This window comes from Carlito syrichta, unplaced genomic scaffold, assembly GCF_000164805.1.
Source record: "Carlito syrichta isolate Samal-C Ts95f unplaced genomic scaffold, Tarsius_syrichta-2.0.1 Scaffold314595, whole genome shotgun sequence".
NCBI classification, from domain to species: Eukaryota; Metazoa; Chordata; class Mammalia; order Primates; family Tarsiidae; genus Carlito; species Carlito syrichta.
This window is the reverse complement of record NW_007258691.1, coordinates 1,203,868-1,231,630: the sequence shown is the minus strand read 5'-3', so window position 1 is coordinate 1,231,630 and position 27,763 is coordinate 1,203,868. Positions and strand designations below refer to the sequence as shown.

General features: G+C 41.7%; 1 protein-coding gene across 3 annotated transcripts in view; it reads left to right on the top strand.

Moving 5' to 3' along the window:
* Positions 1-4,148: 4,148 nt before the first annotated feature.
* KCNAB1 (potassium voltage-gated channel subfamily A member regulatory beta subunit 1) overlaps positions 4,149-27,763 on the top strand; it is a 436,423-nt gene continuing 412,808 nt past the window's right edge. For 2 of the 3 annotated variants that reach the window (XM_021719354.1, XM_021719351.1), the window contains exon 1: positions 4,149-4,485. In XM_021719354.1, the coding sequence (XP_021575029.1) occupies positions 4,211-4,485 (275 nt within the window). In that variant the 5' untranslated portion in view covers positions 4,149-4,210. Of the gene's footprint in view, positions 4,486-25,150; positions 25,163-27,763 lie in introns of those variants that run through there. The other variant, XM_021719353.1, reaches the window with a different exon arrangement.

Below are 27,763 nucleotides of genomic sequence, written 5' to 3'. Positions count from 1 at the left end.
CCACCCTGGCTTCCTCTTAGATCATGGCAGTTGTCTCCAAATCCCCTTCCCTTCTTTGTCCCTTGACCTATGACAGTCTGCATGGTGGCCAGGGCAAGCCTTTCAATACATAAATCAGATCATTTCACTTCTCTCTCCTAACTTTCTACAAGCTCTCTATTTCAGAGTTGGTGGTGGATATAGTATCATTTTATGTTTATATCTAATATATATCATTTTACCTAGTGTTAGACAGATTGGTAGAGTGACTGTAGCATATTTTGAAATAGCTAGAAGAGAAAAATTTATTTGGTTCTAGCATAAAAGAAAGACAACTATTTAGGGTACACAGATTTGATCTTTAAAAAATATATGAATATATTAAGTTAGCACATGTATCCCAAAACTATAAACATCTGTTATGCATCAATAAAAAAATATATTATTTTAAAATGACACATCACTGAAATTTTATATATATGTATCTGTGAAGACATTTAAAGAACTGAATGATTTTGCAGAATGAAAAAGGATTCTGTTTTCATTTATTTATTTATATAAACAAGATTTCTCAGAATGTGTGTCTTTAATAATATAAAAGAAAATAAATTGACAGTAAATTTTGTTTATTCTACCAATAAATAATATGCCTCTGTGAACACATGACCTGATTCAGAAAAACAAACAAAAGACTCCAGCCCCATACATGCCATTAAATGATATATTTCCAAGAAAATTATATTTTTCATCCTTAGTAAAAACTTACCAACATTTATAAAATCTGCATTTGACCAATTATTTCCAATAATAATTGTCATGACAATGTAATTCCTAAGACATTTGATAACACTTAATCTTATGGGCATAGAAAATAATTTAATTTTTTGTTTATATTCAAATTTTCATTGCAGAGAATTATTTGATAGTGCTATATGTAAAATATTTTTAGGCATACAAATATTATATACAAGAATAAAATTCTGGGTAATAGACTGGAAAAAATAGTTCAGGAAGGAACCTTTCTGAATGCAACATTTCCAGCCTCTCAAGAAGAGTTTGTTCATGAATTTTTTAAGTGGATAATGATAGATATCAGATAGATATGAGATTTAAATTCCATTGGATACATTTAAGAGGGTGATTTGCTGGCTTTATTTAAATAATGGTACTTCTAATACTCTAGACACTGCATCCTTTGCAGCTACAGCCATGGATTGCTTAACAACAGAATTATGTTCTGAGAAATATGTCATTTAGTGTTCATCATTGTGTGAACATCATAGAGAGTTATTACACAAATCTAGATGACATAGCCTACTACACACCTAGTCTATATGCTGTAGCCAATAATCCTAGGCTACAAATTGGACAGCTTGATACTGTACTGAATACTGTAGGCAATTGTAACCCAGTGGTATTTGTATATCCAAACAAAAAGTTAACAGTTGTGCTATGACATTAGAACAACCATGATTTGACTAGGTGATAGAAAATTTTCAGCTCCATTATGGGACCACCATTGTGTATGCAGTCTGTTATTGACTGAAACATCATGATATGGTTCATGAGCATACTTGATTTATGATGAAAAGGCTTGTATATGTAAACTAAGTATACAACTACGTTGATACTCAGTTTTTGAAATTTTTAGGAGGGAAGCATAAGCAGGAAATTTGCATTATAGTGCTGCAATGGTATCTAACCTAAATAATAAATATTAACACTTATTGAATGTTAATGTATGAGAGACATTGATCTAAGTATTTCACACATATTTTGTTCAATGTTTACGGTAAGGGTAGCAGTAGTGTTCTGGTTATTACTGTTGCACAATAAAGAACTCTAAAACTTATTGGTGGTAATAAAGCAAGCATTTTATTTAGCTCACAATTTTGTGGGTTAAGAACTTGGGAAAGGTGTGGGTGGGTCATGCTTGGGTGGGTGGTGCTGACTGGGGGTGTCTCATGCAGCTAGTCAGATATTGGATGGAACTGCAGTCCTCTAAGAATAGGTTGTGCTGGATGCCCAAACTGGCTGTCATCTGAGAACTCAGAGGGGGTATTGATCAGAGCACCTGCATGTGGTTCTTCACATGGCAGTGTTAGGGTGGTCAGATTCCTTACATGACAGTTGGCTTCCCCCACGACAAACATTCCAAGAGCAGTGGGTGAAAGCCCCATGATCCTTCTGATCTAACTGTGGATGTCACATCGTATCAAGTCCACCTTATTTTACTGATGTGAGTGACGAGAAGGTCACCCAGATTTAAGGGGAAGGGAAACAGACCTTGCCTCTCAATAAAAGGAGTATCAAAGAATATGTTTTAAAACTGTCACAAGTAGGTAATTATCCCTATATTTATAGGTGAGGAAACTAAAGCCTAGGGGAGTTAAATAATTTGCCTGGGATCACTGAGTAGGTCAACGACGGAGTTAAGGTTCAAACTCAAGCTTTCTGACTCCAGAGCAGACTCTTCAACACGACAGCATCGCCTCCTGAAAGGCAAGCCAAGGGCACCTGTGATGTCCTCTGCCCCCTCAGCTCCACAGTTCCATGGCAAAATCCCCTTCCACAAACATCTGCAAGAATATTAAACTGGGGAGACTCTCCCCAGAGTCTACATTTTAGGGAGCCTGGCTGCTATGGGTAACATGTTGCTGGAACTCCTCAAAGACTCAGGATGTGCGGGGGGCGGGACAAAGGGATGAGTGGAAGAATTACAGGCGCTAAAAGTTCCTAAGACCCCACAGCTTCAGATGGGACTGATCCTGCTGGTTGGAATCAGCTGCTTCCTTGACCTTTTGATATACGTGTCAGGTTGCACATTGCTTGGCGGTCACAGCTCTAACCCTAGACTACCCTGGATACTGATATTAAACAGTTTTCATCTGAGTACGGGAACGTCTACATGGTATGATTTGCTGTCCTCTCATTCTTGGTTTTAATTAATTAACAGCCACACGGAACCTCAAAGACCTCAGCATACTTTCCAGAAGGGCAAACTGCACCTTCCCCTATCTTTAAGAAGAGCCTCTTCTCTCCTTCCTCCTCTCCTGCCTTCTTAGGGACTCTAAGACCTTGCTATTCCTCTATCATTTTTACCTGATGGTTTTGTCATGGACAGGAAAATTCACACACCTTTCCAAGTTCTTTACATGCAGCAGGCCCCAAGATAGAGAATATAGGAGAGACTTAGGTCAGTGAGGGGGATGCCCGGGGCCGAACAGGTCATTGAAGAACTCTGTGGTAGACATCTAGGTGGCACTAACATCATTATCTCTGGAGCTAGAACAGAGCTGCCAAGGGAGTGTGTGGGTTGATCCCATGCATCTTAATCCTAGGGCCATGAGTGAAACTTTCTTTCCTTCTTCTGAACTAGTATCACGTGCACTGGGCACACACACAAGCACACAATCATATACACATGCACACACACGCACACATTCACGCACATACAGGCTCCCACTATTCCCTCCTACTCTATTTTTTTCACTCTAATTTCAACCTCAGTCTCCCCAGTCATAAGATGATTCTTATGCTTTCCATCCGTCAGAAGTGTTGGGAGGCTCAGCTACTAAATCAGCCATGGGGGGCTTACTATTCTTACATAGGAACAAAAAACTGCTTGACATATGTTACGTGGTTCAGTGACATTCCAAAAGCCTTCCTCTTCCAAAGGAATGTAAAATACATTTAAATTTTTATTTGATGTTTACACAAAAAGAATAACCCTCCTCTTGCACTGATATTGTTAAACTTATTTGAGGAAACTCACATTAAATTTTTTAAAACTTCAAAGGGACTCTGATTAAGAATAGTTAATGAGTCCTCAGATACCTTCTTTTATAACTCTAACGTGATGATCAAATATAATTTACTAAAGCCCAACGATCTAAGGTTCAGAGTCATATTGTTAAATGAAGCAGAAGTCCTAACTTTGAAGAAGAATTACTGCACCACACAACTTAAGTATTATGGAGTTGCCTGGAGTTGTTTTTTAAAATTTTCCATGGTTCCAAGATATCACAGGCAGTGACCGTCTTACCTCTGGATCAGGAAAGGTTAGAGATACCCTTTCATCCCTGTCACAGACTGGCTCGATTACAGCTTTGGAAGATTAAGGTTAAGGGAGGTAGCTTGGGTAGGGCAGAGGGAGGGAAGGCAGAAGCAGAAAAATCAATTCCAATTATTTTGATGACAGTGACTTTTCTGAAAGACACACACCTCCACGATGCTGGCAGCCCGGACAGGGGCTGCAGGTAGCCAGATCCCAGAAGAGAACCCCAAGTTAAGGAAGCAGTCTGGGTTTTCTGTAGCCGGGAAAGAGAGATCTCCTAAGAAAGCCTCAGAAAATGGGAAGGACAGCAGCCTCAGCCCCTCGGGGCAGAGCCAGTTCAGAGCTCGGCAGCTGGCTCTGCTGAGGGAAGTGGAGATGAACTGGTACCTGAAGCTATGGGACCTGTCCAGCGAACACACCACCGCCTGCACCACGGGCATGCCGCACAGGTAAGCCGCCCTGCTGGGGGCTCTGGGGGACGCCTCCGGAGGTGCTCTGGAGAGCGCTTTGATGTCTTTTCCCATGTTGCTGGAAATCACCACCGCACTCATTGCTTTCAGAGGACTGGCACTTCAGAACGTGTGACCAACAGACAGCAGATTGTGCCAATGACACAGAAGGCTCTCTGGATTGTTATTCAGAACAAGGAGGCAGGAGATGCTTAAGAGGGGCAGAACGAGCAAGCATGATGATTTTTCTTAAGTAAAAATCAGAGGAGTTCAGAGATTGCAGGGAAAAAAAAGATGTGGCAATCTTTCTGCATTTCCTTGACAGAGGGGATGAAGATGACATTTGTTTTGCGTGTGAAAAGTGTGCAGCTGAGTAGTGGGAAATTGTTGAATGAGAGTTCAGACTGACTGTAGGGGTGAACATAGTGACCGCAGATACAGGGATCTAAGCCCAATAACTAAGCCAGATAGCATCAGGAGGAAAAGACACTTTTTAAAAACAGGTTAATGTAAGACAAATCCCTGAAGATTTTCTTCCTGTTTGTTTCTCAGCCTCAGTTTCAAATAGTGCAGAAGAAGTATGATTTCACAAATCCCAATGCTATATGGCAAATTTACTGAGCGTAGTGTCTGGAGTCCTGACATTTAAGGGTGTCTATTTCTTATAATTTGTACAAAAAACCTCGTAGGGATTAAAGATAATTTTGCAAGAGAAATTGTTATGAACATAAAACCTAGAATAACTATTTTAATGAAATGGTAATAAAAATCCATTAGTGTTGAAAAGCAGTTCCAATGAAATGGTCAAAATATGGAAAACTTTTTTGTAGAGATTGTGTGGTAGCACAGAAATTCTGCAATGCAGTCTATCTATCAAAGTATTCAGTGTGCTTTGAGCTGCCCCCTTTAGATATTTCTAATTCCAAAAAGACACTGCAGGAAAACTTACCTAGCAATTGAATTGATGGATGCATGTAGATTAAAAACTTGTAGGACTATACACTTCAAGATGCCTCAACTTACTTTCATTTTTCCTTTTCCAAGGCAGTAATAAAACAGACATTTCTAAATCTAAGCCACTACTCAAAAACCAACATTAAAAAAGTAGCACAAAATATAGCTTCCGGAAATGTTCTGTGAAGCACATTTAGTCTTCATGGTCAGATTGGATTGTCTGAAGCTCCTCTATGTGCAATTGTGCCCACATTTGGGGTGCGTGGGGTGGGGGGAAGACCAGGCAGCCAGGTTTAGCAATAAACTGTTGGAGAAAAACAAATCTCTGCTCTTTCTGCTTTACTTAAACAATAAAAATTTGTCCTGTAATCAGAAAAGATTGGATGAGACATGATCCAGAATTAATACCTGCTTTGACGATATGTGGGACAATATTATTAATTATTGGTTGACAATAGCTGTGTATGGCCTTTGTTTAGTGGGTAAGTTAAAAAGAGTGAAAATTGTCTACCTTTCATCCTAAAAAATTAAAATGTCTGATTCTCTATTGTTGCAGCACAATTGTTTCCAGAAGGAAACTAGCATGTGTAGTTGAAACTAAGTCCATTTATCATAAATCAATTTCCTGCAGAGTTCAATGTTTGCATAGCTCAGAAAACTAAGGCAATTCTACACACTGCCATCTTCTTTTCTTTTTACATCCTAAATGTTGGGACTATTTACCTCTGTTGAGTCCTTGAAATTCACTAGACATTGACAATGACTAATGGTGAAAACGCTTCAATTTAATGTAAGCAATAGAATGTGGGCTTCCCCAAGCTACCCACATTTTTCTTTCATTTGTAGATGATGGTACAGAAAGTTCTTGACTGTCCGTTGTCCTTTCTTCCAACAGCCATGGTCCAAGGGTGATTTCTCTGTCAGAGAAATGTATGTAGAAGATAACTGTGATTAACCTATAAAATATTAACAAATTTACCTGTCTATGAGACATTACTTACAGAATAGTATATGAAATGCATTGAAGGATCCTTGAAGACATTACACATTTCTACTGGCAGAAATTCTGCGTGTTTTATTTTATTTAATTTTTGAGTTGGGGGTCTCACTCTGTCACCCTGGTTGGAGTACAGTAGTGCGATCACTGCTTACCACAGCCTTGACATACCTGGCCCAGGCAATCCTTCTACCTCAGCATCCCGAATTGCTGGGATAACAGGCGTGTACCACCATGACCAGCTAATTTTTTAGTTTCTTTGTAGAGATGAGGTCTTGCTGTGTTGCCCACGCTGGTCTGGAACTCCTGGGCTCAAGTGATTCATCCACCTTGGCCTCCCATCGTGCTGGAGTTACAAGCACGAGTCACTGTGTCTGGCTCTGATGATCTTTAGTTAGTGGTCATCAGTAAGAAATTGCTAGAGGACAATGACTTCAATTTCCTTTTTGGAGGAATGGAATTAAAATATTTTACAGCAAGTCAATTCTGATTCTTGAGGGATTTGAGGATTGCTTTTACCCAGATTCTATGATAACCTATATTTGAAGCAAAAGGTAATAGTAAATGGTTGGAAGGAGGCATTAGAGGTAGAGGAGGTTCAGCAGTCCTGGTATACTTAAGAAATAAAATTGCAGGAAGCAGAGTAGGGAATGTACATTTGTCTTGTGGTGAGTAGTTCCAGGTCCTTGTATGGGCTGTGTCTACATAGGACTATACAGCTAAACAATCTAGTATAATTTGCTTAACACTGTTTTTTGTCCATTCCGGAGCTGACTGATGTCTCTGTGATGCTGATTTACTTTGTATGACGGCTCATGCCCTGAGGGAGAGTGATGCTGGGGCCAGAGTTCTGGAGTCGATGGCCTTTCCTCTCAGTGCCTGTATTAACTATGGGCATACGTAAAACAATTATTAGTTGTTTTTGAGTAACAGTTTTTTTTCCAGATTTCAAAGATATCACCCGAACTTGGTAAAAAAAAATTTAGAAAACAGAAAGTTAAAAAAGGAAAGGCAACCACTGTTAATATATTGGTGTGCTTTCTGCAACATTTTAAATTGGAATCATACTATATATTCTGATTTCTCCCCTTATTTCACTTAATGTTGTACCAGTCTGTTTCATTATTTTTATTTATTTATTTATTTTACATTTTTTTTTGAGGCAGGGTCACACTCTGTCACCCAGGCTAAGGTGCAGTGGCACAATCACGGCTCACGGCAGCCTTGACCTCCTAGGCTCAGGTGATCCAGCCTACTGAATAGCTGGAATCAAAGGTGCAGGCCACCATGCCCGGCTAATTTTTTGATTTTTTTTTTTTTGTAGAGACAGAATCTCACTATGTTGCCCAGGTTGGTTTCAAACTCCTGGGCTAGAGCATTCCTCTCTCCTCGGTCTCCCAGAGTGCTGGGATTACAGGTGTGAGCCACTGCACCTAGTCCTATTCTATTATCTTAAAAGCCATTTACAATTTCTTTCTAAGGATTACATCTTATGACTATATTATTGCTTAACCATTCTTCTTTTGTTTCCTAATTATCATTATTATAAATAATACTACAATAAACGTCTTTGTATCAGATGTTTAAAACCCATATCTCTGTTTATTTTCCTAAGCTCTATTTCTTGAAGTGGAATTAACGGGTTCTATATACACATATACTTACACATATGTATATACATAATATATACATGCATATTTATTTATTATATAACCATATTTATTTATTCTTAGGGCATATTGTCCAACTGCTTTCTGGAAACATGTTTCTCATTGTAACTTATCACTGCCAAGCTTCAAGAGTGCTTATTATATGTTACTTCCTCTGAATATCTATGGATTACTTTCTCTATATTGTGTAATGCTTACATGAAATCTTCAGCATTGAATTTTATAGTTCAATCAATTGTTGGGAAAGTTAATGAACTTTTCCAAGTCTCAATTTCTTTGGCTGCAAAAGGGGACTAATACCACTATAAATGACTGTGATAAAACTTAAATGAGAGAATGTACAGTGATTTGAAAGACTGAAGCACTTTGTTTTCACACTCTTAAAATAAGGCTTGAGATATAATCCATACTGTACATGGTGTATTTAAGGCTTACGGAGATAATTAAGGATGAGTGACTCCAAAAATCTCTGGCAAAAATGTGTGGTTTGCCTAGCACGCAAGAGTGGAGCGTCTTGCTCTGCCCAATTAATATTTATAAGAGAGCATCATTTGATCTTACCAAAGGCTTTTTGAAGATTCATAGGATCACCATCCTCTTGAGGAAAATAGATTTGGGGACAGAATACAAAGCGCTGTTAGATACTATCAGTATTAACATTCCAAACCACAGCTGAATGAACCTATTAGATTAAAATTACTGGGGACATTTAGCAGGACAATGTGACATCTGAGTGAAAATTTAGCTACAGCATTTTGATGCTGATTTCTACCATCTGAATGAATGTTTCTTATTATCTAGGACAGTAGTTATGCTGAGCCAATCTCTAATATTTTCTCTCTCAGTTCCCAAAACTGATCGACTTCCTAGAAAGTGTTTGCTTCTGCCTGCTTCTAGAAGGCCAGATGTTGTTCTCTGAGAGGACAGGCAGCTCTCCAGGGTGAGTTTTGGTGGACTCATTTCCTGCCAACAGGGCAGCTGGTGATCCAAGGGCTTAGAGGCATTTGGCTGAGTTTATGCAAGAAGATACTCTTGCTAAGTATCAATTTGGAAGGCAGCGAGTGAACACTCGAAAGCCATGGGTGGAGCATCTTGTTTGCACAAGGCCCTGTAGGCGACACAAAGGTGAATCAGAGAAGAAGCCAGTTGCCTACAGCCTAGGAAAGACAAGACATGCTTAGATGAGACACAATATAGAAAAGAGGATTATGAAATTCAGAGGAAGGAGTGAGTGTTCCCAGTTGGAGTGACTGGATGGGGACTTGGAAGATGGGCAAGACTTGAGCAGGAGGAGTGGGGAGACTGGAGAAGGCATCCACGTGGAGGGGAGAGTAGGCAAAGGCACAGATGGATAGACGTATGCAATGGAGGAGGAGAGCTGCTTCTTGTCAGCTTCCTGGAAAGGCTCCTGCAGGCTGGAGCTGGGAGTGTGGCCAGGAGAATGGGAGGCGAGGAGGCCATTTGATTATTCCAGAGACTGGGGAGGTGGGCAGGGACCAGGCGTAGGGGAGAGGCTGTGTGTGCTGGCTACTCTCAAGAAAAGGCAATGAAAAGAGGAGAGAGAATGATCTCTGAAGTCTGAGATAGAGTCCGGGGGGAAAGTTTGTAGGAGAAAGCCGATCTGTAGATGTTTTTAGGCAGAGAGGAGGAGTCTAGGGGCGAGAGAATGTATACAACGTTTGGAGTCCCTTGGGCATCAAAGGCAGGTGTTGGCTTTGGCCAAGAGAAGTCCTGGTGGGGCCTGGTGAGGAAGAGCAAGCCTCCAGAGTCCTGGGACCTACAGGCTGTATCTTCCAGCACCACATGCCAGCCCGGAGGCTCCGGGCAAGCGCCTTGCTAGAGAATGGCAGTTGGCGCTGGGGTTAAGGTTATAGATCCTGGAGCCAGGTTGCTGGGGTGAGGTCCTGGCTCTGCTGCTTTCCAGCTGTGACTGCAGTTTCTTCAACTGTGAAATGTGAGTGAGAATGGCACCAATACCTTCAGGTTGTTCTGTGACTCCAACAACTTAACTAAGTGCTCACTGAACAATGCCTGGCACAGACAGCAGTCATTGTGACGTGATAGATCATGAGGCTGTTATTGGAGATGCCAGAGTTAGGGTTGCCTCTCCTCTCGGGAGTGTGCGCATTCTGATTCTGTGAATGGGTGTAAGAATTCCTAGCTGGTATGACTGCGATAGGGATTCCGTAAAATGATATAGAATGCTCAACATAGATCAGATACCCAGTCAGTTTTAGTTTCCTTTTCCCTTACCATTCCTCCCCCCTCCCACACGTTTTTTTAAATCGACCTAGAGCATAGTGAACAACATCAGTAAAATGGCATCGGCATGGTTATGGAGAAATGGAGCTGAAATGGAACTGAGCTACAGTGGAAGAATTCTAAATTATTTAAGCCGATTTTTTTTTTTTAACTAGGCCAGGCACAATGACTCATACCTATAATTCCAACATGTTGGGAGGCTGAGGCAGGAGGATCATTTGAGTCCAGGAGCTTGAGACAAGCCTGGGCAACATAGTGAGACTTCATCTCTACCAAAAATAAAATAAATAAAAAAAGAAAAGGCTATTGATTCTATTATTCTCTCTTTAAAGAGATAGCTCTTCCTTTTCTGATGGTGTTTCTAATTCTTATAGCAGGCACATTCTCCTTAAGGCTGTAATTCTTGTCATGGTTATATGAGAAGTCACAGAAAAGTATCTTTTTAGAGCTGTTGGAATACGAGGACATTATTATTATGTCATTTACTACAATTTTAGCCATATGCTAGAAAGATTGCGTCTCCACCTGTTGTTCTGTCGCTTTGTATGTTCGAGTAAATCTTGGACCATTGAAGGACTAGGCTATGAGTGACAGGGTGAACCTCAGCAGGACAGGATTTAGGCAGCCAAAGAAAAATCCAGCATCCCAGCAGCAGCCTCTGGGAAGCAGTGGGGTTGTCATGATCTCTAAGATGGTGATGTCCTTTGACTACAAGACTAGGAACCTGTTGTTGCTCTGTGCAGCTGCACCGCCAGGGTGGTGAGTTGAAAGTAGACATCCTTGGACAGGCACACACACCCCACAGAAGAAGGAGAAGTTGGGGCACTGGGGAAGTCATCCACGTGGAGGCTTGTGTTGGTCTGCATCCCTGTGACTGCTTCTTTGGTTATCTTGGGAAAACTGAGTCAGTTTCTCAGTTTTAGGTTCCTGTTAGTTGGGCGTGTGTGTGTGTGTGTGTGTGTGTGTGTGTGTGTGTGTGTGTGTGTGTGTGTGTGTGTGTTTCTGGTTTCCTCTGAAGGACTGTGGATGCCTGGAAGGGAGTGTCCATGTCTTGGTCCTCTGACGTGCACACAGGGCTCTTTGCTAGCGCGATGTTGGTGAATTGTTTTGAGCACAACAGCTGCTGCTCTCATTCCCCTTCCCCTGGGGTCTCGCTGTTGTTCCAGGGTGCGGGCTCATGGAATCGCAAGAGAATTGGTTGAGGGCCTGGAGCCATGTTTCGAATCCCGTTTTGCTGTGTGACCATAACTAAGGTTTCTAAGTTCTCCAGAACTCATTGCCTCCTCTGTGAAATGGAGAGACCAAACAAAACAATCCCTTAGACTCTTCTTAGCTCACAGCCTACATGGTATAATAATATCACAAGTCAGAGCAGAGGGGCAGAGTGTGATGTCCTGCTCACCGAGCTTTATCGGGATAGTGCAATTGTATTATCTCTGCAAGAAAAAGGAAATGAGGTGATGCTTTGTTTTGAAGTTGTAAAAAAATTCCAGATTTTTTTTTTTTTGAGTCGGAATCCCATTCTGTCGCCCAGGCTGGAATGCAGTCACACGATCACAGCTACCACAGCCTTGACCTGCTGGGCTTAGGTGATCCTTCTGCCTCAGCTTTCCAAGTAGCTGGCACTATAGGTGTGCGCCACCATGCTTGGCTAATTTTTTGATTTATTGTAGAGATGAGGTCTTGCCTAGTTGCCCAGGCTCCTGGGCTCAGGCAATCCTCTGGCCTCCGCCTCCCAGAGTGCTGGGATTACAGTAGTGACCCAACTGTGCCTGGCCCCTGTTTAATTTTTAAAGTGTATTATTTTAGTAATTGGTTGATTATGGATAGATATGTTTAATTTTTTAAAGTTTTCTGTAAGCCAGGTATGGTGGCTAATGCTTGTAATTCCGTTTGTGCCAAGGAATTTGACACCAGCCTGGGTAATATAGTGAGAAACTGTCTCTACAATGGTGTGCATCTGTAGTTCCAGCTACTCAGGAGGTTGAGGCGAGAGGATCACTTGAGCCCAGGAGGTCGAGGCTGCAGTGAGTGAGCTATGATCATGCCAGTGCACTCCAGCTTAGGCAACAGAGTGAGACCCTGTCTCTATTTTTTAAAAAAAAATTTCTTTGCTAGAAGGAGACAGACAAACACCTAAGATCTGTAGTGTTCCTGTTTATGACATGTTTCATGTACCTTATCTCCTCTGCCTTCACACAATATAAGGTATGCATTTTCCTAGGAGACAGGCCTTATGACGATGACATCATGGTCATCCAGGCCTGGACCCCAGGGTTCTTGCTTCCTCGTCTAGGCCTCTTTATAGTCTTTCGGTGTTTTCCAAGCTATGGCACTCTAGTTGTACCTGAGATAGTTTTTTGGGGAATGTAGACAAGCAGTCTCTCAGTGGGCTTATATTCGCTTTCACGAATATTCGGAAGAGGCATATAACTTACACCTCAAACCTCTGACCTCATGGCTGTTACTTACCTCTGAGGACAAGGGTAAGTTTTAGAATAAGTGAGTCAATTTAGAGGAAAATAGTCACTAAACAGGGCAGGACTGGACTCAGACCTCACAAAAGTCCTGGAGGTGATGTACAGAGGACTGTTTATTTCAACTTCTTGGTGTTTATCAAGCATCTATTGAGCATCATGCCTTCCCCTCCCCCCAGGGTTTTTTATAATCATTCTGTTTAACCACTACCATAACCTCATGGGCTTGTTAAAACCCACATCCTTCAGTGAGGGAGAGGATGGCTCTGCTATCCACTTTCTGTCTGTTGATTCGTTTTTCCTTCTTCTCCCATCCAGGGGATGAAATCTTCCCTGAGCCGCCTCTCTGCTGAATGCACTCAAGTATATTCCAGGTTCCCTCTTTGAGCCATTGTTAAGCTATCCCCATCACCACCACCTTCAAGATCCACCTTTTGAATTCTGTCCCTATGTACCAGATATGCTCTTTCTCTGGAGAGGGGTGATGGCATACTGTGATTTTAACATTTAGCTTTCATTAAACAACTTAGTTGTATTTCGTACATCTTAGTTGACGGTTCACCTTTACCCTTCAGATGGTCGTGCAGTTCTCATTTTCACCGGCTGGGGGCACTGTGCATCTTGCTTCCTCAATAAGCCTCCAGGGTTACAGAATCTTGGGACAGGTTAACAGAAGCTCTAATGTCAGGCTGATGTAGGTGTGAATCCTGATTTGAACACTTACAATCTATGTGACCTGGAGCCTCAGTCTTCTCAACTGCATGATGGGGATATCAGTATTTTATATATTCATAGGACTGGGAAGATTAAATGAGATAATATCTATGGAAAGTTTTAGCACAGTGTTGAATGCCTAGGAAGGGCCTATAGCAAACGCTGTTATTACCACTCCTATCTGAACTGCCGTCAGTCCCTTCTATTACTTCGCCCGCCTCCCTGTGCATCCTAGCTGCTAACTTCTGAAACCTCAATGCTTTGACATCAGAAAGTTGATTTCAAATTGGGCATGGCAGTGACTCGACACCTGCAATCCCAGCTACTTAGGAGGCTGAGGTGGGAGGATGGCTTGAGGCCAGGAGTTTGAGACCAGACTGGACAACATAATGAGATCTTGTCTCAAAAAAAAAAAAAAAAAATCTTATTTCTTACTCATGTAATTCCAGTCAGGGACGTGATAGGTCCAATCATGGAGGACCTTGACTGATGAAAATTCTGTCATGTTTACCTTTGTTTTCTAAGCTGGCTCATAGCTGAACATTGACATGAACCCAGCAGCCTGGAGAAGACTGTACAGTAAGTCCCTACATGTGAACGAATTCTGTTCCAAGAGTGCATTCTTAAGTCCAATTTGTTCATAACTCCAACAAAGTTAGCCTAGGTACCCAACTAACACAATCAGCTACATAGTATTGTACAGCAATAGGTTTATAATATTTTTCATACAAATAATTTATAAAAAAGAAAAATAAAGACAACAGTTTTCTTTTTTTTGAGTTGGACTCTCACTCTATCACCCAGATTGGAGAGCAGTGGCCGCTCCTGGCCACCGCAGCCTCGACCTGCTGGGCTCCGGCGATCCTTCCGCCTCAGCCTTCCAAGTAGCCAGAATTACAGGCACGTGCTACCACGCCCGACTGATTTTTTGATTTATTGTAGAGATGAGGTCTCACTGCCCAGGGAGGTCTCGAACCTGCGGGCTCAGGCAATCCACTCACCTCAGCCTCCCAAAGGCGTGGGATTACAGGCTGAGCCTCCGAGCCCAGCAAGACATTTTTAATCTTACAATACAGTACCTTGAAAATTACAGTATGCACATGACAAGTTATACCAGACATGTGAACTAACTTAAACAGGCAAATGCACATTTGCATCTTGAAAGTTTGCAACTTGAAGGTTCATATGTAGGGGACTTACTGCTGTGGAGGGTCACATGTGTTCATTTTCTGAACCAGGCTTGTAAATGAACAGTTGTCAGAAGTAGCATTGGCTGGAATCCAGTCACATGACCACACTTAACTGCAAAGAAGGCGGGAATTGTAGTCTAAATGTATGCCTTGGAAGAAAGAGAAATGGGCATGGGGAACCCCCCAGCCAGTCTCCGTCCTCAGAGCACTATTTGAAGCCAGGTACAGGAGATGCTAAGGTAGAGTTTGGCTGTTTTCTAGAGCATGGAGAGATCGAGGAGTTCCCTGTTATTCCTTCATTCAAAGCCTGACCATTGACCCAGCCTTTCCTTAGCCACAGAATGGGTCAATCTCTTTTGGCTTCTTTACTTGGATCTCAGCTTTCCTGTGGCAATGAGAAGACTGATGACACAGAGAAACCTGTAGACGGTGATCTGATGTCAGCCTGGCAGGGACGTGGGACAGAGATGAAGTAAACAGTCTTCCTTATGTCAATCCGCGAGCTCTTGGTTTTTGTTTTGAACCTCTGGGAGTTTTTCTTCTTGCCCTAAGAACCACTTATGGCTGGATGAGTCTCCCTGAGGCTCAGGTTTGATTCCTTCTCCATCCAGTGGTGAGACGATGGTCCTGTAAGGCTATCCTTTTCCACGGTAACAGCCACAGACTCTGGTGGCACAGGCACAGGCTGATGGCTCAGGTGGCAGAGCTAGACCCATGGAACAGGTCAGAGAGCACCTGCAGGGAGCTGGGAGACTCACGAGCTCAGCCAATTGCAGAACCAGAAAGGTGAGTGCTTTTCAGAAGCGCTTCTACAACAATGTGTTCATTCAAGCAATGCAATTCCTACACGTTTGCAGGATTCTTTTTTTTTTTTTATTAATATTTTTTTATTATGGTTTTGTGGGGTACAGTTAAGGGTTAGGTGTACAATTACGTTTCATTCAGGCACCCTGTTGATAAGAGGTGTTTTCCCATCCCCAGACAGATATTTGCTACCATTAATCCCATCTCTCTCCCCTGCCATAGTTTCCCAGTACCGTCAGTCATTTTCTTATAGTATTACATTGGATGTTCAAGGTCCATTATATGAGTGAGAACATGTGATACTCGGATCTTTGTTTCTGTGAGAGGTCACTCAGTATTATAGACTCTAGTTCCATTGCAGGATTCTTAAAGACAGACAAGCCAGTCACTTTCCAGAAGCATGATACAGAGTATCATAATTTTGATCAATAAAACTGCGTATACTTAATGATGGTCTGTCCTTTCTTCCCTGAGTCACTATCCTTAATCAAGGTATGTGTACATTTGTGTAGGGAAGAGTGAGGAATTTAGGGAATAATTGGGTAAGAAGATTGAGTGTGTATACCAGAGACCCTTTTTCATGACAACTATCTTCCATTTGAAATACTCTACTAAAATAAAATCAGAGCCAAAGGTGCCTTTTGTAGTTTCATCTTCATATTTAATTTGATTACAACAATGAACATCAAGTATGAAACAAGCTGTCCAAAAGTGCTGTTTTTACATTTTTAATTACTCCTGGGACTGAGGAGGTGACAGGCAGCACAAACAATCCCGCAAGTGGGATGTGTTAGAAGGTTCAGCTTTTTCTTTTTTTTATTCCAAGCTCAGTAATTTGAATGATGAGAATATCCAAACACCAGTTGCTTGTTGGACAAAATATTAGATGCTTAAATCTGTTTGCAAAGTTTTACATTCCAGATGGTTGTCTATCCAAAATAAATGGCAATGAAGTATTAAATGTGTCTTAAAAGTGTTTTCAGTTAAATCAATTTCCAATGAAGTCAACATTCAGAATTAGTTGAGGAAGAAAATACACTTACATTTAAGGACGCTCTTGTATTACCACGTATGCAATATTGAAATAATTTCTAACAAACTAGGAAGTTGCACAGAATTTATTCCAGAAGTTTGACATCTATGACATTCCAGTTCCGAGGATATAGGGTTGAATATTCAGAACTTCTTACCTTGAACGATCTTGGAGACTTTCAGGGAAGACAAGTCTACAATACAGTTTTATTGGTGTGATACTAGAAGTGTGAATGAAATGCTGTACAAATACAGATAAAGGGGCAATTAGCTCTGTCAGGAGGCAGGGAGACAGGAAAGAGAAGTATCAGGGAAACATACACACAAGACGCATCATTTTAACTGGACTTTTACGAGACTACATTGGGGTTTGTGGGAATGCAAACCAATGTGGAAGCAGGTAAGAAAGGACCAGGGGAATGAAACACACGGACAGCTCAAGGGCAGAGGTAGCCAGGTGTGGCAGCATATGCTTGTGGTCCCAGCTCTTCGCGAAGCCAAGAAAGGAGGATCACTTGAGCCCAGGAGTTCAAGATCAGCCTAGGCAACATAGCGAGATCTCATCTCTACAAAAAAATAAAAAACATTAGCCAGGAGTGGTGGCACAGATTTGTAGTCCCAGCTACTCGGGAGATGGAGATGAGAGGACCACCTGAGCCCAGGAGGTCAAGGCTGTGGTGAGCTGTGATTGTGCCAGTGCACTCCAGTCTGGGCAACAAAACGAGATTCCAACTCAAAAAAAAAAAAAAAAAGAACAAAGTTGACCTTTTTTAAGACTAAGGGCTTAAACCACCAAGTTGTTATTAATGGGAAAAAAGTTAATCAGGATGGACATGATATTTCTAAATGCAGAAAACATTCACAATTAGGCTTCATTCATCTGACATTGTCAGAGAATGGAAATTTTCACCCAAGGGATTTTTCCCAGTACTTGAAACTTTCTAATTTCAGTGTTAAGCTTTCATTTTAACTTTGTAAACCTGAAGAAACACTTGACAACTCCAGTTTATCTTAATAAATGTCAACTATTTGTGCTATGTTTAAAATGTCCTTAGGGACTATAAAGTCCTGTAGAACTATCTGCATTGAAAATTAGAGGCCTCATTTTGCTATTTTATTATTAAACGTTGACTTCTGAAGTTTTTCCTCCTCCATTGTTTTTTCTGTATCTTCACCTTGCTGTAAGCTTTCCTTGTTGCTGTCAGGATGCCTGCCTTTAATAGCTCTTTTCATCTAATTTTCTGTCTTTACTCTAGGGAGGAAGAGGAAATAAAAAAGCCACTCTTGCTCAAATTATGACCAAGAAAGACTAAATGGCTCATGAATTGAGGTTTGAAACATGGGCTTTGGGGATATCCTACTTGTTCATTTACTGATTCTGGGTTGTGTTCTATCTAGCAAGGCTGCTGATAAGGTGACCTCAAAAAAATTCATGTGCCTCTCTCTTTGAACTAACATGTGGGAAAATGCCAAGTGCTAGAAATGCTTCAAGTTGATGTTTATCTTGGGATAATCTTCATAGATTTTAGAAAGGCAAACCATGTAGAGCACAATTTTTCAAAATGTTGATGGAATGGTTGTATTCTAAATTTTATACATTTCCCAGCCAAAGAGAACATTCTACCACAAATAAAGTAAGCAAAGTAAAGCTATTCATTTGTCTTCCACAGCAGAAACACAGAGCATTTTTTCCCCTAATGAATCATTTTTCAACAGTATTGCCTTGGAACTTTGGTGATTAAACATTTATAATTATTATACATTGAAATGACATCCATTTATCAAGAGGCAGAGATAACATATTTGGAGATTCAAAATATACAAACTAATTTAGCTTATTGAACTGTATGAAAGTAGTATTGTTTTCACTGCCCCCCCCCTTTTTTTTCCAAAAGAAGAAACTAAAAACTCAAAGAGCTCTCAATTCACACAGTAGTATCCTGTTGGATAAGGATTTAAGCCCCCATCTTCCTGACCACTAAACCCAAGCTGCTGGAAACTGGCATTTTATTCCAGTTCTTACAATAACTGACTGCTTAATATTGCCAATTTGCCTGGATGTTTGCTTCCTTATTGTAAAACAAGATAATTGAATCCTGATTTCTAAGAGTTCTTCTAGCTCTAGTTAGAATCCTGGATTTTTAAAGATTAATCTCAACCACCTAGAAGATCAAAAGGGCAGAGTCTGGTGTGGATAAAATGATCCCAGTGAGACCTTTCAATAGTGCATTGTATCACAAAACTGAAAATATGAAGTTTTAGGCCTTGCTTTTATAGCTGAGGTTGACTTTTCATGGTGACACTTTACTTCCCAGCCTTCAGTCCTTGTTGCTGACAAGTTCTAGACCCCACAGAAAGATACAACCTGCTTTTTGAGTAGGCACTTAAGGCACAATGGAGGCATTTCGTATTAGATGAAGAACAAATCAACCTTACTTAATAAGGTTGCTTTCTCATTTATCTTTAGAAAGGAGAAAGCCATATTTAAAGGCATCCCCATCCATTTGTTCTCAAGCCACCCACAGCATTGAAGTCTCCTGAAAATTGTTGCTTACCATCTAGGTCTGCCTAGCTGTGTGTGCCATATACCACACAACACTAGGGGGCAAAATCCACACAGTTACCATTTGGATGACAGTCCTTGGAGTTGTGCAGTGAATGTGGGGACCCTCCAACCCTGACAGCATTGCAGGTATTATAACAAGAGGCAGAAGGATTGCCTGAGCCCAGGAGGTTGAGGCTGCAGTGAGCCACGATCCGTGCCATTTATTGAGTCATTTATTCTATATTGGGCACACCAAATGCAATTCTTCCAACATTCAGTAATATGATGAATTGTATTTTCAAGAGGAAAACAATGGGACTTAAAAAGTGCCTACGTGAACCCACTAGTGTGCTGTAGGAGCAGGATTTGAACCCAAACCCTCTTGGCTTCACAGCCTGTGCTCTTTTTGCCATACTGTACTCTCTGTCTGTGGAAATTCTTCTAAGCCAGGCCAGTGCAGAAGGGGCTAAAGGGGGAAAGTGTTCTTAGTATCCTGGAAGCACTACTTTAGTGTAGACCGAACAGCATGTGACCAACAATACACTGCTACACAATACTCAAACCTTCCACAGCTCAACAATACTTAAAGAGAGAGTCCAGAGCCGAACCAATGGGACCAAAGTCTCATCTTCCACCATCTACCCTCTTCACCTTCTCTAATCCTAACCTAACCTTAACCCTAAACCTCCAAAGCACTCTGTGCTCCAAAGTGTCATGTTTTTTAGGTATTTCTGGCCACATAGTATACTTTTGCACATCTGGGCCCCACTGGTCATTTCCTTTGCTTTAGTCTTAGACCAAAGGTTACATATGAACATCTTTTGGGAACGAAAAGAGAGCAAGAGAGTCACACCCCAAGAAGGGAGGCGAGTTTCTGCTACAAATGCCAGTTCTACTCAAAGTTTCTTTCTGGTTGTGGATGTGGGTCATCGTGGGATAAATGCAGAATGACAGTTAAATCCCAAGGGCCAGTCCTGCCTACAAACTCTTTACGGGTCAAGGAAGAGACCTATAGACCCAGTTACCAGTAAGTATGCTCATTTTTTCTAAAACAAAGCTACAGTGCATATGTATCATACTCCAAGGAGGAGTTGTTTTTACACTATAATGCAAGAGCATATAACAGACAAGCAGTAGAGGTCAGGAAGAGAGACCAACTGAGACGAAAGTGAAGCTGCCACCTTTGGGATCCAAGGGCTCTCTATCCGTCAGTCATGTGCTATACTCCCAGACACGATGAAATGCAGTCCCCTCTTCATCCCACTGGAACTGTCGCATTGCATTCCCCCGAAAGGCCTAAAAGGAGGTGAGAGGGATTGCCTAGAACAGGCATGTCCAACCTGCAGCTCACGGGCTGCCTGCAGCCCAGGACAGCTAGTCATGCAGCCCCACAAAATCTTTTAGCATTATGTGTTTTTTAGCATTTATTTTCTTCATGACTCCATGCATAGTTCCATTTTTGAAGTTCACAATCACACCTTATTCATGACATTGTTTTTTGGCAGCACAAACATTTGTGAGCAGCTGTTTTCAATGATGAAGCATGTGGAGAGCAAAATTCCAACAAACATTTCTGATGAGCAACTTGAGAACTCACTAAGAATTGCAACCACTTCCATCAAACTGACAGATTTGTTTTACAAAACAAGGTCAAATTTCCCACTAGTTTTATTTATTTTATTTTATTTTTTATTGTTCTTTTTTTTTTTTTTTGAGTTGGAGTTTCACTCTGTCACCCAGACTGGAGTACAGTGGCCGCTTCTGGCCAACGCAGCCTCGACCCGCTGGGCTCCGATGATCCTTCCGCCTCAGCCTTCCAAATAGCTGGAACTACAGGCGTGCGCTACCATGCCCGGCTGATTTTTGATTTATTGTAGAGATGAGATCTCGCCAAGTTGCCCAGGCGGGTCTTGAACCCACGGGCTCAGGCAGTTCACTCACCTCATCCTCCCAAGGCATGGGATTACAGCCTGAGCCACCGAGCCCGGCTATTGTTCTTTTTTAATTATAAAGATGTGAGGTACAATTCAGGGTTGGGTATACAAACACTGATTATGCAGGTACCCTTGTTGATGAGGTATGCCCCTCCCTCCCCTAGCAGTTTCCCTCAACTGCCAATTCCACCCCCCGTCCCCTGACAGTTTCCCACTACTGCCAGTACCTTTCTTATAGTATTATAATCATTGTTCAAGGTCCGCTTATGAGTGAAAACATATGGTACTCTGTTTTTTGTTTCTGTGATAGATCACTGAGTATGACTGACTTTAAATCCATTTTCTAAACTTTATAATTTAAAAATATTAAAAAATAAAAGGGTTCTTATCATGTATACGCACTAACTATATTATGTAATTTATGTGTTCCCCAAGACAATTCGTCTTTATTGGATGTAGCCCAGGGAAGTCAAAAGGTTGGGCACCCCTGGTCTAGAAAGTGCCAACGATTGCTAAACAGAGAGACGTTCAAGGTTATACTTCTTAATTGATTGATTTCAAACTTCTGAAAGAATGCCCCACACCACTTGGCTTTACTACTGACGTTATCTCGTTCTCTTATCCTCTGCTCCTTCCCCAGCTGGGATTTGGGGCGCCTCCTCACCAGTGGCCTCCATCTTAGCTCCGACCACCCCGCTATGTAATCCTTACTGCTATCTCTCCTCCTCTCCACCCAGAGCTCCTCGAGGGCAAAGGCCATGCTTTAGGTGTTGTGTTTTGCTGACACAATGCACACAGACTGTGTTTAGCAGTGGTCTCACCAGGTGCAACTAGACCCCATAACAGCGCTGGCAAAGGAGAAGAGAAGGGACTGTGATAAGAAGAGCACTCCTTCTGGAAGGTTCCCAGTGGAAAGGAGGCAGATGTCACAGGGCGTCCCCTGCAGAACACGAGGGAGCAAACACCTAAACAAAGCAGACGACATTCCTACAAATAACTGGAATAGGAAAGCATGCTCTGAACTGTGGTCTGGTGTCCCTTGTCCAAATTCACTTGGTCCCAACCGGGGGGCCCCAGTCCCCACCTTCCAGCCCCACCAGCTTCAGCCTCAGTTTTCACTCTTAGACTGAGACGATTTTTAGACGATGGTGACATGCCCATGAATCCAAGATACGGTGTTCAACAAGTCATCTCCTTAGTCTAGAAATATTTAAAATCAGGTGATAAATGTGTTCAGCATATTCTAACAATAATAGCAATCTCACGGGCCTGGTACCATACAGAACTTAATTCCTGAAATTCAAGTCTTGCCAGTTTATACAGGAAGAAGGGTCATCACTTCTGTGGACTGTCTAGCCCAAGTACTTTTTGAGACTCACAGAACATTAGATCTAGAAGAATCTTAGAAATGTACCTAGTCTAAGCCAATAAAGAAACTAAGGGGTTAGAAAGATCAAGCCCTGTCCAAGGTCACATGGTTATTTATGAATGCTTGAACAGGTGTGGGGGAAACCTGCCCTGCCCCCAGAGCTATGTGACCTGCTATCGGTGACTTCTGCGTCCCAGGGCCTCCCGTGACTATCAGCAGAATGTGGCTGGAAACACCTCTCTTATCAAGCAGACTGGTTGCTTTTGTTTACACTCTGTTGACCCCGGACTGTATAACACTTAAAGATTCTAGAAAGAGTGATACAATAATCATCATTCCTGGGACACAGAAAGACAGCAAGAAAGACACAAACTTGCCTTTCTCAGCTGTTCAAACATATTTCTTACAGTCATCACATTGAGTTTAAAACTGATCTTAACTTGTGTTGACAACCAAAGAGACTAACAGTTCCCTTATTAAATACAATTTCTACCTTTAAACTGGACTTGAAATCACATTGACCAACTTTTAGAACTTTATGAAAGGAAACTTCAGAAAAATATTGGCTTCCTCATTTCTCTCTCCTCTCCTGGCTCCAACTCCATATTTGATTTTTTAAAAAATTTTGTTGTAGAGATGGGGGTCTCGCTGTGTTGCTCAGGCTAGTCTTGAACTCCTGGCCTTGGGCAATCCGCCCATGTTGGCTTTGTGTTTTTGTTTTTGTTTTTTTTTGAGTTGGAGTCTCACTCTGTCACCCAGACTGGAGTGCAGTGGCCGCTACCGGCCACCACAGCCTCGACCTGCTGGGCTCCGGCGATCCTTCCACCCCAGCCTTCCGAGTAGCTGGAATTACAGGCAAGCACTACCACACCCAGCTGATTTTTTGATTTATTGTAGAGATGAGGTCTCGCTGCCCAGGCAGGTCTCGAACCCGCGGGGTCAGGCAATCCACTCACCTCAGTCTCCCAAAGGCACGGGATTACAGGCTGAGCCACTGAGCTCGGACATGTTGGCTTTTTTAAGTGCTGGCATTCCAAGTGTGAGCCATTGTGCCCAGCCCCAGCTCCATATTTCGAGGGCAGAGGGAGAGAGGCTACGTGAGAGAGGGCTGGTGTCTCAGGTTGTATGAACTGCTCTCCTGGTTCACCTCTGTTTCTTCCTCCACTGGGGACCACCACTGGGGCTACTGCTCAATCTCCAGGTGTCTCAGGCCTGAGGGAGCCATTTTAATGACTTACCCAGGTGACTGTTGTAAGTGATGGAACTGACCACAGGACAATGGACCCCAAAGTTGAAGTTCAGCCTGAGAGGCCAAGTGGGTTCTTGGCTTCAGACAGGAAAGAATTTCAAGAGTGAGCCAACAAATTAGAGTGAAAGTAAGTTTATTAAAAGTAAAAGGGAACAGAAAGAAGGTTACTCTGTAGGCAAAGCAACCCACATATATCATTGGGGTTTTAGTTGAAAAGTGAGCATAGATTAATTGAAATGACAGAGAGCAAGCTACTCCATGGGCAGAGCAGCCTGGGTGGGTCTGTAAGAACAGCAGCCGTATATAGCTGGGGTTTTATTTTTATTTTATTTATTTTGTTGAGCCAGGTTCTCACTCTGTTGCCAAGGCTGAAGTACAGTGGAACAATCACAATTCACTGCAGCTTCAACCTCCTGGGCTAAGGCGATCCTTCTACTTCAGCCTTCCAAGTAGCTGAGTACAGGTGTGTGCCCCCACACCCAGCTAATTTTTTGTGGTTTTTTTTTTTGTAGAAATGAGGTCTCACTATGTTGTCAGACTGGTCTTGAACTCCTAAGCTCAAGCAATCCTCCTGCCTTGGCCTCCCAAAGCTATGAGATTACAGGTGTGAGCCACTGTACCAGGCTCACTAAGAAAAGGTGTCTAATACTCTGGGACAGCATATTATGTTAGTGTTTTCCAAAGGTAGGCAACAGTACTACTCATGGGGCATTACATAACTTTGATTCACATTGCAGAGATGATGTATTCCTGTTTCAGTTTCCTTTCAATTCTTCTGATTACCTTAAAAAGAGAGAAAGAAAGAGTGAGAGAGAGAGAGAGAGAAAGAATGAGAATGAATCAGACCTGTGTTAAAATATCTTAAACACCTCTCTAACACTTTTAAATCTTTGTAAAAAAAATACAAAAGTGTTAGGACTCTGGCTTCAAGCTTTTGAACTTAAACTATGCAGCTGCAGTTTAATAACACCCTTCATTTTTACTGCATATTTTACCAGCTACATTCTGTTTTATTACAAATGATAAGGTTTTTCCGTTTATGATGATGGTGATGCAATTGTTTCCTTGCTAAATGTCTTAGTGGGGGCTGTCTGAGTTTCACAGTTCTGGAGGCTGGAAGTCTGCAATCAGGGTCACCAGGGACATGTTCTTGGGGAAGGTCCTCTTCAGGGTTAGGTGCCACTGCTGTCTTCTTGCAGTGGCCTCACAAGGTGGAAGGAGAAGGAGCTACTTCTGGCCTCTTATAAGGGCACTAATCCCTTTCATGAGGGTGCCAACCTCATGACATACCTTCCAAAGGCCCTACCACCTTACACCGTCCCATTGGGGGTTAGGATTTCCACATACTGATTTCAGGGGGACACAGATATTCAGTCTACAATACAAAAATTCATTTAGGTAAAAAAGGCAATTCAATTACAAATAGTAAATAGGATGATAATGATATAGGATATAAAATATATGGCAGAAATGATAAGGGGTGTGCAAATATCTGTGAAACAGTTTGGAAGTATGGAGTGAGGGTTTTAGATTTGAATTGCCAGTGAAATTTCAAAAAGTGATTGTATACTGGAGGCTGAGTGTGGTCAGGGAAGATTTCTTGTAGGAGATGACCTTTTTTTTTTCTTTTTTTGGAGTTGGAGTCTCACTCTGTCACCCAGGCTGGAGTGCAGTGGCACGCTCTTGGCCACTGCAGCCTTGACCTGCTGGGTTCAGGCGATCCTTTTTCCGCCTCTGCCTTCCAAATAGCTGGAACTACAGGCATGTGCCACCACACCTAGCTAAATTTTTATTTATTGTAGAGACGAGGTTTCACCATGTTGCTCAGACTGGTCTTGAACCCCCGAGCTCAGGCAATCCTCTTGCCTTGGCCTCCCAAAGTGCTTGGGATTACAGTCTTGAGCCACCATGCCTGGATGAGATGAGCTTTAAGGGGGCATCTGAGTGTGGGGGAAGGATTCACATGAGCAGAGATGCGGAGGTGGAAGTGTGAAGTGTGAAGTCTGTTGAACTGAATGGACAGTTTATGTCCAGGAGTCACGGCTGGAGAAGGGTCACAGCTGGAGTCACATGGTGGGAAGACCCTTCTGTGAGGAGTCGTGTGTGTGTGTGTGTGTGTGTGTGTGTGTGTGTGTGTGTGTGTGTGTGTGTGTGTCTCACTCTGTTGTCCAGGGTGGAGTGCAGTGGCACCACCACAGCTCACTACAGCCTCGACCTGCTGGGCTCAGGTGATCCTTTTGCCTCACCCTCCCAACTAGCTAGAACTACAGCTGGGACTACCAGTGCATGCCACCACAGCCGGCTAATTTTTTTGTATTATTTTTTATTTTTTATAGATACAAAGTTTTGCTATGTTGTCCAGGCTGGTCTTGGACTCCTGGTCTCAAGCAATCCTCTTACCTCGGGCTCCCAAGATGCTGGGATTACAGGTGTGAACCACAGTCCCTGGCCCTCTCTTTGCTTTTTTTTTTTTTTTTAAAGAAAATCTTTTAATTTTGAGAACTATTGATCCACATGCTGTTACAAGACACAAGAGAGAGATTCCATATATTTTTCCCCCAGTTTTCCCAAATGATAAAATCTTGCATAGCTATAGTTAATAGCACAACCAGAAAATAGGATGATATGAGTCAGTAGTTTTATTTGCATTTAACTAGTGTTCTATGTATTCATTTGTGTGTGTGCATGTGTGTGTGTGTGCATGTGTGTGTGTGTGCACTTAGTTCCATGCAATTTTATCACGTGTAGACTAATTATGGGACCACCACCATAATTAACACAAAACAGTTCCTTTACAAGAACTCCTTGTCTACCCTGTTATAGCCACAGCCACCTCCTTCCCTTTCATCTTTCCTAACCATGGCAACTTCTAGTCAGTTCTCTATCTCTATAATTTAGTCACTTCAAGAGTGTTGTATAAATAGAATCACACAGTATGTAACCTTTTGGTATTGGTTTGTTGTTTTTCTCAGCATAAGTCCCTTGAGAGTCATTCAACTTGTTGCTTTTATCAATAGTCCATTTTCATTGCTGAATAATATTCCATGGTATGGATATGGCACTGTAGAAAATTTGGATTGTTTCCAGTTTTGGGATATTATGAATAAAGATGTTACAAACATTTGTGTGCAGGTTTCATTTCTCTGGGATAAATACCTGAGAGTGTGATTCTTGTGGCCGATGGTGAATTTGATTAAAAAACTGCCATACTCTTTTTTGGAGTGGCCATTTCACATTCCCTCCAGCAATTTATGAGAGGTCTCGTTTCTCTGAATCTTTGCCAGCATTTGGTGTTATCTCCATTCTTTTTAAAACTATTCTGATGGGTGTGTGGTGACATCTCACTGCAGATTCCACTCGTATTTCCCAATGACTGGTGATCTTTTAATGCACGTATTTTCCATCTGTGTGTCCTCTTCAGTGAAATGCTTGTTCATATCTTTGGCCCGTTTGCTAACTGGATTGCTTATGTTTTTATTGTTGAGTTTGTGGAATTCCTTATATGTTTTAGATGTAAGTCCTGCATCAGATATGTGGATTTGCAAATTTTTCTCTCAGTCTGTAATTTGTTTTTTCATCTTCTTCACAAGATCTTTCCTAAAGTAAATGTTGTTAATGTTGGTGAGTTGTGATTTATTAATTTTCTCTTTATGGATTGTGCTTTTGGTGTCAAGTGTAATAATTTCTCACTCAGCTCTAAGTCCTGAAGATCTTCTCTGATCTAGAAGTTTTACAATTTTACATTTAAGTCTATGATCCATTTCGAATTAATTTTCATACAAATATAAGGTTTAAGCCAAGGGTTCAATTCTTTTTGTTTTGTTTTGCTTTGCTTTTGCTTGTGGATTACCAATTGGTCCGGTATCCTTTGCTGAAAGGCTAATTTTTCCTTCATATAATTATTCTTGCACCTTTGTTGACAATAACTGGTCATATTTGTGTGGGTCCTTTATTTTTTACAACCAACTTATGGATATTTTCCTGTCATTTGACAGCAACAGCTGAAAAGAAAAAGGTTCATGAACCTTTCACCCAAATGAATCATGCCACTGGTATAAAAAATTATTTGATTATGAAATAC